The 12,748-nt window shown below is 33.9% G+C and overlaps 1 protein-coding gene across 1 annotated transcript; it reads right to left on the reverse strand.

Annotated features, from left to right (window-relative positions):
- Positions 1-142: 142 nt before the first annotated feature.
- Positions 143-5,750, reverse strand: LOC121988872. The gene is made up of 8 exons (XM_042542568.1): positions 5,518-5,750; positions 4,926-5,210; positions 4,703-4,772; positions 4,433-4,488; positions 3,300-3,375; positions 3,172-3,208; positions 1,009-1,123; positions 143-453 (listed from the first exon to the last, which is right to left on the reverse strand). Exons 2-8 carry the CDS (start codon positions 5,207-5,209, stop codon positions 297-299), a joined length of 795 nt encoding a protein of 264 aa, XP_042398502.1. The 5' UTR covers position 5,210; positions 5,518-5,750; the 3' UTR covers positions 143-296.
- Between the last annotated feature and the right edge of the window lie 6,998 nt (positions 5,751-12,748).

Here is a 12,748-nt window from a genome sequence, read left to right on the forward strand (position 1 = left end):
TGTATCATATTTGTGGGAGCTTTAATTGAAATTTTATTTCTCTCTTAGTTATTTGTCAACAAGCAAGCTCTATGTTCTTTTGTGATATGATCTTTCATTCCACTTTCTTGGTAGCTGACGACGTCCTGCCTTCTAATTTTTCTTAAAACAGTGTCATATTGCTTGATTTGTAGAATTATTTTTGTAAAGAAAGTTATAGTTGATTCATGAATATGAAAGAAAGATTTCACATATCCAATGCCCCATGAAAAGCATGTAGGAGCTGCACCAGATTGGGATATGGTTTGGCAGAGGATTCATACAATCTCCAACTCTTGCACAACGTCTTGGCCCCTGGAACCTGCCTTGACGACTGCCATTATCTTCCTCTGAAGCGCCAGCAACCCTATGCGCTTCCAGACGACGTAGAGCACAGCACTTGTAAATATGAGAAATCCAACCACCAGTATCACCCTGTTTTGATACAGTCAAGTATTACAATCAAGCAATACGCGTGTAACACAGTTGATGTAACATGAGAAAAACAGTCTTAGAAATTTCAATTCTGACCATAAAAGATTAAGATTGCCTGGTGAAAACAAAATAAGTGGAAACAAGAAGATTATGTTCAAGGACGAAGCAACAGTGAACTCATCCCAAATGAGCTCACTGATGCTTGAGAATTAAATACAGTTGTATTGCCACTCACTTCGCAGTACAAATTTTTCATTTGTCTTCTGCCCTTGATGTTTTTTAGTATAATCTATGTGATACTTTTCAATTTTCATTGCCAACTTTAGACATGGTCCAGTTAAGCAATACATCAAGATTGATCCGTCAGCAAATTTTAATAGTATATGAACTGTTTGTTATAACCACCAAACTTACGCTTTTTTTACTTGTATGATCTAATTTTGAGACATTTGATATGTATGAGGATGTCATGGGACCATGCGTCAGCAATGGTGGGAATTTGGTGATTTCAATTGTTAGGTCTTCATATGAACAAACAATTGATAATATCTATACCTGTCAAGAACATCTTGCCGACGCATTGTGGATAGCAAGTTGCGTGTTCGCATCAGTAGAGGCCGATGTCCTTTGTATTCACTTTCAGCTCGTCTCAAGACACCCGTTGATTCCTCTGCATGGTACATTCCAGAGGTAGGAGAATTAGGGCCACATTCACAACAGTCAAAAATAATTTTCCGAAAAACACAACAGCTAAAATTGCAAACAGTCTTCATAGAAGTATTGACAAGAACAATAAGAAAATCGAGAATGGTGCACATAAAAAAATGAAGGACAGTCCGATGTACGAAGCTCTCGCCATGCGGGATTCTGGGAAAAGATCCATTGTACATAGCCTTAATCCTACTTTTTGCAAAAGGTTGTTTCCAGGATTCAAACCCGTGACCTTTTGGTTACAAAGCAACAATTTTACCGTTGCACCAAGACTCCCCTTCTCACTCATGGTATACAACCAAGCACAAGAACAAGAACAATAAGAAAATCAAGAATGGTGTACATATCAAAAAATACATTGTCAATCCCATCTCACTCATGGTATATAACCAAGCACAAGAACAAAAATCAAAATAATAAGTGCTAAAGATTTGATAGGACAACCATTTACTCTTAAACTAGTAAAAACCCAATTTATCTATATAATAGATCAAAATTTTCCACGTGCTTAACCAACGGAGCAAATTGCAAGAGTGCATAACAAGGATCCATGAAATGTTAGGAAGAGTTGCATCTCGCCCCCAGGGCGTAGCGCAGACGGTGGGTGCATGGTATCTCTGGCGTAATGGTCAGGGGTCGATTCTCAGGAATTGACGACCTGAGGTTTATCCCGCCATGCGCCTATGTACCTACATGAACCTCCCTCCATATCCATGGGGCCGACACTAGGAGGGCCGCTAAGGTAGCGGATCTACCTTTTTTTTTAAGGAAGAGTTGCATCTCAATAGAATATGTTTTAAAAGTATGTCATCAGATACCTGTTTGATATCACTATCATGCTGCAAATGTGTGGGTAACATGGGTTACATCTGAAGCTTTCAAAGGTTAAGCTGAGATCATTCACCCGATAGCCAATATAACAGCTAGACCAAGTGGTTTAATGTCACAATGAGAAACAACTTACACGAGTAAATCAACAATCTCCAGTAATCAGAGTCTAATTAAGTAACCAGATAATGGAACAACCTGATTTTCATTCAACTTGGCATTTAAAATAGTCAGCAGGTGCCATTTTTTCAATGCTATATAACTAAACATTAGAGCCACCAACTCACTATTCCACCATTTACATAGATCAATGTTACCCAAACTTGGTTATATAATTGAACAATTGAAACCATCTTAATCTACAATCAGGCATGTTATATAATAGTAGGTTAGATTACAAAAGTTATTGTACTAAGTTCAGCGTTTTTGCTAACCTAAACACAATGATATGATCAAGTCTGCCCTCGGGCATGCTATAAAAAATAAGTTAGATTACAAAATGATTGTACAAAGTTCAATTTTTTTGCTCTTCTCTCTTCAGTATGTTTCAAGGAATCTCTAAAACCAATTCTCAATTCATTTGGTGTTTATCACAATGTTTAAAGTGTCAATAGGCATGGTTGGCTTGGTGGACCCATATCATTTTCAGATTGTCAGCTGACAATCAGTACAAACTTCTTATTGGTATGGTGCTAGTGTTGATACAGTACCACCTATGGCAAGGTAGTAAAATTCAATGCTGGACAGGACTATTTGCATCTTATCTTGCACTTCACCTCTTACCTCCGAATATAAGTCTGTAACGACTAAAAAATTAATTGAACTAAAATTTAAAATTTTGGTAACTGGTCATTTGAACTGTTAGTCAATGTTGATCAATCAAGGTTTCTTTTTCTATTATACCTCCTATGTACCTAAGTAGGCACAACGTGAGAAACATCTCTCTCCCTTCGTTCTGTTTCTCCATCAAATTCTTGTTTCTACTCTGAGTAAACAAGAGGCTTAGAGTTATTATTTAAAGTAGGATGGTGTATATTGTGATATTCAGCATATTAGCAGCTAGCACATTTGGTAATCAACTGGCACACAAAGAAAATAGAGGATATTTATCTTGTCAATGTAGTATAACTATCAGTGCTCAATCTTATTCTTTGAAAATCTTAAAGAGATTGACCATACCAAATGTTGCCAAAGTACTTGCACTTCTTTCTACTTCCTGTAAAAGGTTAGGTAAATGGTCTTTAGGACTATGATGTTGATGAGGTAGTTGTAGCATATATATATATACATCATGTCTCAATACTAACCTGAACCATAATTTGGCGCGTACGGCGGAGGCTCTCTGTAATGCTTTCTGCAGCTGATGTCATTCCAACCTTTGTTCTACATCCATGAATAATTGGCCCACTATAAGCTTTTAAGCTTTAAAAAAATCATAAAATGGAACTCGAAGGGCTTTATTTATCATAATCTGAATCCAATTTTTTAAACGAACAAAATATATTACTTAATATAAATAAATGGCATCTGCTTTGAACATGTTGAGATAAGAAGAAATAAACTAGAACAGTTATCAAACAATAAACCTCCAAAATTTGGATACAAATCTCACAAGGCTATAATAAAAAGGAATTTTCATATAGAAAGACGCAACTTTGGAGTAATCAAAAACAAACATACATGCATATATTCTAAAGGATGGGATTTAAATTTTGTTATCTACTAACTGATATGTGGCAATTACCAACCTGACAAAATTTTGGAATGCACAATACTACAATAGTAAATGCCAATTAGCCATATATAATGTAGGCCATTCAAATCTTTAAATTATTTACTATTATATTTTGTTTTTTTTATTCTACAAGATAACAATTCATCATCAAGCCAAGATTTGAGTTGGCTATATGAATTATGAATCTTATGTCTTCAGAGTTCTTACAACAATAAGGTTAAAATCCATGTTTGAGATTTGGACAACTTTCGTATTGGCTGTTTGTGCATCACACAATCCTCACCCCTTTCCATTTAGGCTTTTTCATCCTTGCTAGCCAAAGCTATCCCTCCCCCTTCTTTTCTCCTTGCCTCCTCCCTCCTCTTCTATATTTGTCACAAAGGTAATAAATTGATACCGTGCATCTCGTACAAGTCCAACTATATATTTTGTAGCCTATATAAATGCTCCGCATGGATCATTATTTAAAAGTCTAACAATTGTTCTAGAAAATAGATAATGGCGCAGAACTTAATGCCAAAACATACTTGATCATAAAAACAAAGAGTATCGACATTATTTTATTGTTTTCCCTTCTAATATTGACCAGCCAATCACCTGGAATATTTCTATCTTTCTGTCCCAATTGAAGATCCATTTATATATTCTTAGAATAAGAAAAGTGCTACTTTAGAAGTTATCAATGTGACAAGGTAGATAACATACTGCAGATTACGTCTACGGATGGTTGACTCTTCTCCACCTCCTAGAAGAAGTTCTCTCTGCAAAGTAAAAAATCCAATATTGGAGACAACAAACAACTAAAACCAAATAAAGAGAAAATTAAAGAGAACAAAATAAGACAGTAAGTTTTGTACGTAATATATATTCACCTGATGACCTGCAAAACATAATGGATAGTGTTTTGGCATATTACAGAGGAACTTGAAGAAGAATTTTAACCATCACAGGAAATTCAAGTTAAATAATGATCACCTCTTGCTGAGCAGCTTTTCGAATGTTGTTTTTGGCTTGCAAGTTGGCATCCCTCAAACTCTTATGCAAACTAAATAAATGGATACAAAACGATTCAAGAAAGAGAATATTTAATTTCAGTAAATACAGTAAATGCTTGAGAGTTGAACGCATACACGGGGAAGTAAAATTTCAGAAACATTATCTTCAGAGCATCACGAGAAAAATTTAGTCAGAAACTTACCTTTGATACTGCTCCTTCCAAAATTCTAAGGTAAGCTGCGCAGATTGAATTTCCTCTTCTGTTGAAAGCTGCTGGGCAAAAAAATCAAGTTTAAACTGCAATGACCTAAGCACTGCAAGTCCATCTTGTGCAGCACCGTTTAACCGAGGAAGTGAATTTGCTTCCTCTGTTCCTTTTCCAGACGTTCCGCAACTTTCTATCAACCTGATACGATCTTGAATCTGGACAACCGATTGATCCCACTCCTTCTTCACTTTTGCAACAGCTTGTGCAACCTCATCCATTCTAAAATTACCAACACAAATGCAATCAGACCAATGTAAAGAAATAAAAATGAAGGTAAACTTTTTTTGCTGTGAACATCTGTCGAAATTCATGCAGTGGAAGAAATTTTATTTGTCATTTCTAGTCATAACTACCACGCTACCATCTTAATGTTTTGATCCACTATCCTATGTTGTCTCTATAAAAACAAGGGTTTGCCCAGGCGCAATTGAACGCCAGGAACTTTCTCCACCTAACTGAAGTAAGATCCGTCCGTCAAACGTGAATGAAAAGGGGATGATCTTGAAAAACCACTAGATCTGCTCACCGGAGGGAGCGTTCACCGTCCGCCGTCTAGACAGGGGGCTGAGGTTGCGGCTCGCAACCGAGAGACACACGGACTCTCGCGAGAGGAGACTAGGAGATGAAGGATGACCACCGAGAAGCGTAGCGGCCGGCTCCGCTCGCGCGCAGCCTAGGGAGGCTATGGCCAGCGATCCGCGAGGGCGAACGAAGTCGGGAGAGTATGAGATCGGAAGGGGAGGAGCTCTCTATCCTGAAGGCAAGTAATCGGAAAACAGCCAACTTTCAAAATAGCCCCAACTATTTAAGAGTATTTTCAAAATGCCCTTACGTTTCATATACTAAAACCCTTATACAATTTTATTGTATTATTAAAATTCCATATCCAAAATTATATATACACACAAACATATGCAGTTTTAACATACAAGAATACCAAAAGGCTTTCCTACGACTTGACCTCGAAGGAAGACTTAACCGGCATATTTGTTTGTTGATTTATTATTAAAAGAGGTCTCACCTCTTATAAAATCATATAATTGTCCTCCGTAAAATAGCTACTTATTCTCATTATTATTCCTCTAATATTTTTTTCTCAGCTAAATTGATAAGGAACCCGCAAAAATCACACACAGTAAAATTGCATCTCCTGGTTAACCGACATGGTTTCAGCATTTCAAAATCCACTAAGCTCAATTAATTTGATCTTCCACATGGGACAAGAAAGAAAAAGCACAAATTCCACATTCGCCCAAAAAATCAAAATACATTAAACAAAATTTAAGGGGTGTTTAATTTAGGGGAATAAGAGTGGAGAATTGAAATGAGCATCATTGATTGTCATTTTTAATGTTTCGATTATAGGAATAGAAATGTAAATAAGGGAATGAATCCTTGAAATTGGATAATGACTCATTCCCATGTACCTCCCCTTCAATGAGTCATTACTTTATTTTCATCAATCAAAATATTTCCTTATTCAAAAAATACCCTTGACCTAAAATTAAAATTTTCTCCCTTAATATCAAATATCAAAATTTATTTATTTATTTATTTTTCATATCACTTCTCTCTCCTTGTTCTCTTTCATCATATTTTCTCTCTCATCATTTTATCACACACTTTCTCTCTCCTAAATCTCTCCTATCGCACTCTCTTTCCTTTTTTTTTCTCATTACACTTTCTTTCTCATCATACTTTCTCTCTCCTCACTCTCTTCCATTGCATTATCTTTTTTTTTTCTCATCATATTTTCTCTCTCCTCAATCTCTCTCATTACACTCACTGTTCTATTTTTTTTCTCATCACACTCTCTCTCACACCATACTTTCTCTCTTCTAAAACTCTCTCATCACACTCTCTCTCCTTTTTTTTTTTCATTACATTTTCTCTCTTTTCATCCTCTCTCATCATACTTTCTCTCATATCATATTTTCTCTCTCATCTTCTCTCATCATGCTCTCTCCTATCACACTCTCTTTTCTCATTTTCTCTCATCACACTTTCTTTTCTTCATTTTTTCTCATCACACTTTCTCTCTCATCACATTTTCTCTCTTATCATTCTCTCTCATCATATTTTTCTCTCACATTCATCTTTTCTCTCACATCTAATTTTTTCTCTTATTTTCCTTTAAAGGTAAAAAAAAAAATTAATTTATTCCGATAGAAAATATGCAAGTAATCAAACATTACTTTTAAAAATGATATCCATACTCATACTCATTCTCATTCCATAATACAATGATTCTCATTTTGATTTCTATTCTTAGGAAAAAAATCAAACGCCCCTCGGATGTGGTGAGGAGAAAGAACTGCACCATCGATGAAACCGGAGAATTGGACAAGAAAAGCATTAATCTGATCCTTTTAACATATCCAGCATCCCGAACCCTCAGACGACACCGAACAAAAGAAATCCAGCGAAGATCATCCCCTTCAGAGCGGCGTCCCCACGGAGGCTCCCCTCGCCATCCTCCGTGAGGTCCCCATCGTCCCTTCCCTTGCCGTTTTCGAAAGTGAGGTTATGGGGCACGTCACTGGCCTTGCGGAGGGTGGCCTTCTTGGCTCCTTGAGGAAGGAGAAAAGGGAGGAAGGCGGCGATGCGGCGCGGAGTGGGAGAGGGAGAGAAGGCAAGGCAGTGCATGGTTTAGATGTCGAGGACTGACAGTGAGCGGAGAAACTGAGAAGACGACGAGAATCGATCTGTTGGGAGCTGTTCTTGTCTACTTTACCTCTGTTTATAGAAATGTTAAGAAAAGAATCGATGGCCGGAAAAATCTATATGATGAGAGAAAAGAAAACAATACGAGGGAAGGGAAAAAAACGGAACGGGAAAAAAAAACGAAGGAGGAAAAAAATCACGGACTCACATGGAGTCTTCGGTCTCGGCCGTGCGAGGCCACATGCCTCTGCCGCGGCTGTGCATGACACGTGTAGGTAGAACTTGCTTGCGCACATGTCATCTCGGTTCAGTGTAATTTAAAAAAAGTAGTAAAATTTTTAATGCGAAATTAAATTATATTTTCAAGAAAACGATGGATGCAAGAGAGCTCACGCAATCGAGTAATGTAGAACATCTTATTTAAACCCCTAATCCTCCCTCTCTTTCCAACCATCGATTCCATGGATCGCCTTCTCCTCAGCTGGAGGAGATGAGATCTTCTGTCTCCAAAATACTGTGTCTCCATGTCCCAACGTCGATCAAACGGTTATGATATTTTCATGATGTACACTACATTCTTGAGATATGATTTAGTCCGTCCGATCGGCGTTGGGACATGGGGACACAACATTTTGGGGACAGAGGATCTCATCTCCAGCTGGAGAATGTTAACCGCTGCAGGCTGCCGCCTCCGTTGCTGAAGCTGCTGGATCAACCGCCTCTGCTTGCTGCCACCTCCGCAATGGCCTCCACTGAACTCGCCTCCTCCAACAAACCCGCCTCTGCTTCCATCTCCACCGTCGAACCCGCCTTTGCCGTCAAACTCACTGCCGCCGTTAGGTTCCAGTATCATTTTGACTACGAATATAGTATGCCAGCACAGAATAGAAAAATGATTCGTGGTTTAAGATACATATAAAAGTAGTTCGGATCCTCTGTCCCGAACTACCTTTGTCCTCATGTCCCACTGCCGATCGGACGGTTCAGATTGCATCTCAAGGATGCATTGCATCTTTAAGATGTGTGCAATATTCTTGTGATATGCAATGCATCATTGAGATGCAATCTGGACCGTCCGATCGACAATGAAACATGGGGACAGAGGTAATTCGGGACAGATGATCTGAACTGATATAAAAGGACTACCCTATTGGTAAGTACATAATTTTTGGATGATCGGACCAATGAAAAAGGATTTGTAATTTTTTTTTAAGTAATTTTTTTTCTCTTCTGACAGACATAACATTTGATGTTAATAACACTATATACATTCTATAATTCTTTTTTATGGTTCAATTGGGTGATGTTCATCTTCATTTATTATTCAAAGGAAACATTTACTAATCTTTATTGTTTAGCAGTTAGCACATGTTACATGTATCAGTAGGGTTCGGATTGATGAAAATGTTAAGACGAATATATTCATCTTTTACTATAATGTATCAGTAGAGTTCAATTACTCTACTGGTAATTGAGAGATTGCTACTTCCAGTTAGCTAACCTTTGGGTCAGCCTTATAATTTTCATTGTTTTATTATTATTATTTTTGCATGTAGGACAAGTGGGCAAATATTTATTTGACAAGCATTATATTATTTAGAACAAGAAATCTTCTTTTCTATATTTTTTTTTTCTATGTAAAGCGAAGTTCGATGTTTATTTTATGCGAAAAAATTATAAAGAGAAGGATCAGGGGTAAGAAATCGATTAATAATCCAATGAATTAAATCATTTAAATTAAAATCAAATAATTTATTTTTTTTATTTAATCGAACTGATCAAATTTTTATATAAAAATCAAACAAACCGAATGATAAAAATATCAGTTAAATCGATTAAAAATTAAAATGATCAAACTTTTAATTAAATTGAGACTAGGGAGAAAAGTTACATATTATAGAATTAGGTATTTTAACCTCACGATTCCAATTCTGATTCAAGCATAGTAATCCAATATAATGGATTTAATTGAATTTTAAATTTTAAAATCAATGCCCAATTAATCTATTCCACTGAAATAACTAATATTTCAAGAAAAGTTTAAATTTCTGAATTAACCGAAATATAATTTGTAAAATATCTCTTAAGAATTAATAAATACGAAATGACTGACATTATTTAAATCCTAATTCTCCCTCTCTCCCGCCAATCCTTAATCCATAGATCACTGTTATCTTCCCCTTCACCGGAGAATGTTCAGCTGTAGCTGCCGCCTCTACAGTGTCAGCCTGCCTCTGTCAGGATTCAAGATCGCTGCGATAAAAATTGTATGTCAACCGAATATATAATTTATTCCGGATTCAAGTACATAATTTTTTTTTTATGACACCTCCTGTGGTAAAAAAAAAAAAAAAAAAAAAAAAAACATGATTCGTTTGCTCCCAGCGTCTCAGTCAATCCGTCCCTAGGCCAATACGAAGGAGGTAAATCACGGATGACTACTAGTCATTAGTGCAAATGGCTAAGACATGAGGGAGGTTATACTCGATCACGCCGAGTTTCGATCCCAAGATCTCATGTGGCAACACAGACATCTCCTGAACTATGAATTCGAAGAAGGATTTGTAATTTTTTTAAAATAATTTTTTTTTTTTAATACAAAACATTTGATGTTAGTGACACTATACATTTTATAATTTTTTTCTATAGTTCAATTTGGAGATGTTCAATTTGGTAACATTAACTAATCGTTATTGATCTGTATTGTTTACCCATGCTAGCTACATGTTACAATTCGGATTGGTCATCGGATGGTCTAGTGACCAGCACATAAAATATTATCATCATAAAATCTGGAGTTCGAATCTTGACAAAATCGAGATAAATGATTCTCTTATGTGCTAGTCACTATTTCAAAGCCTAATAGTCATCCGTGATTTATCTTTTCCGTGTTGACTCTGAAAAAAATTAAGGGGATGTTGAGGATGAACATATTCACTTTTTACCATCATGTTATAGTTCGAAATTAAATAATTACTATTTTCTGTCAGCTGGCAGTTGGGTCATATAATTTTTATTATTTTATTATTATTTTTAGTTTTATGACAAATAAGTATTATATTATTAAGAATAAGATATTGTTTTTTGTATTATTTTTTTTATTGCAAAGGAATGAAATTGTTTTTTTTCCTAATCGAACCGACCGTACTTTTATAAAAAAATAATAATAAATGGAACTGATAAAATATAAGTTAAATGGGTAAAAAAGATACAAATAACAAACTTTCAATTAAATTGAAACTTATAAGGGTAATCCTGAATTAAGAAATTTAAAATTAAGTTAAATTTAATAAACAGAACTTGGTTAATAATAGAACTGACTAAACTGTTTAAATTAAAATTGAACCATTCAAATTTTTTTATTTAATTGAAACTGTCAAATTTTTATATAAAAAGTATATCAACTGAAACGATAAAAATATAGATTAAATAGGTTGAACATTGAAATAACTGAACTTTTAATTAAATTCCAACATTTTCTTCACGATCACAACTACAGCTGTCGTGGGTTATCGGAGAAAAGGATAAGTAAAAGGTGAGCAAAATATTTAAAGATCATTTAAAAAAATATTTTAATTAAATTGATTTGATTATAAATTTTTAAAAATTGTTAAATAAAATAATTATTTTTATAAATGATATAAAATGTTAATTAATTTTTTATTAAAAACTTAATTTTTTTACTTTTAAAAAGTTATTTTTTAAATAATTAAATTAATTATTTTTTTATTAATTTGATTTATTAAGTTTTAATCATAAAAATCTATTAGTAAAGATAATAGAGTGATTTATTGATATGACTATATTTGATACTATTATACTTTTAACTCTTATTTGATACATTTATTGAATTCAAGAAGGATAATTAATTCAATTTTTAAATTTAAAACAAATCAAATATTTGTTTGTTAGATTAGTTTGGTAAAAAAAATTATTTATATTTATTTATTATATAAAAAGTAGATTAAAATGAATAGTATTAAATAATTTATAAGATTAAGGAGGTGTTTGGTTGATGAGTTTAGGAATGAAGAAATAGAATGATAGTAAAAAATAGTGTTTGGATTATGGATTTAGGAATGATATTTTAGGAATGATTACTAGATTTATGGGAATCAACCAAACTCATATAACTTGATGGGTTTCATTTCCATTCCTATTCCCATTCCACCCTACTATCAAATCCATACCTATAGTCATTTTCATTATTTAACTAAACACCCCCTAAATTAATGAATAATATTCTTCTATAAAATTTTTTAAGGATATAAAAAATTTAAAAAATTAAAATAAAACTCTTATTAAAAGTTTAGGAATATTTTTAAAAAGACAAGTTAAATTTAAAATTAAGTTAAGGTTGCATTTTAATAGCTTTTATCAAATATATTTGAACAAAATAAATTTTAGTCAACAACACAAAAACTTCGAAGGACAAAATAGACAGATCAAACACGGAGGAGATAAATCACGGGTAGCTACTAGCATTTAAAATAGTGACTAACATATAAGGGAGGTATTTACCTCGACTTTACGAGATTCGAATCTCAAATCTCATTATGACAACGCTTCATACGCTAGCCACTAAATCCATTCGAGGGACCATCCAACTCCAAATCAAATTGGATAATAGAGTGATTTATTGATTTGACTATATTTGATATTATTGTACTTTTGACTTTTATTATATACTTTTATTGGATCATCATCAATTTATGTTTTTAATTTAAAATAAATCAATATTTATTTGTTAGTTTTGTGTTTAGTTTGGTAAAAAAATTATTTATATTTATTTATTAGGTAAAATGTCGATTATAATATTAAATAGTTTGTTAAACTAAATTAATAAATCATATTCTTCTAAAAAAAAAAGTTTTAAAATATAAAAAAATTAAACAATTTAAATAAACTCTAATTATAAGTCAATATTTCTAAAAAGATAAGTTAAATTTAAATTTAAGTTAAGCTTTCATTTTAATAGCTTTTATTAAATAAATTTTAGCGAAATAAGTTTTAGATCGAGTTCACTTATTTAAACACAAAACTTAAAAGGGCAAAGTGGGAGGATCCAATTCTGGGATCCGATCTATCTCCGA

This window comes from Zingiber officinale, chromosome 6B (assembly GCF_018446385.1).
Source record: "Zingiber officinale cultivar Zhangliang chromosome 6B, Zo_v1.1, whole genome shotgun sequence".
In the NCBI taxonomy this organism is placed as follows: domain Eukaryota; kingdom Viridiplantae; phylum Streptophyta; class Magnoliopsida; order Zingiberales; family Zingiberaceae; genus Zingiber; species Zingiber officinale.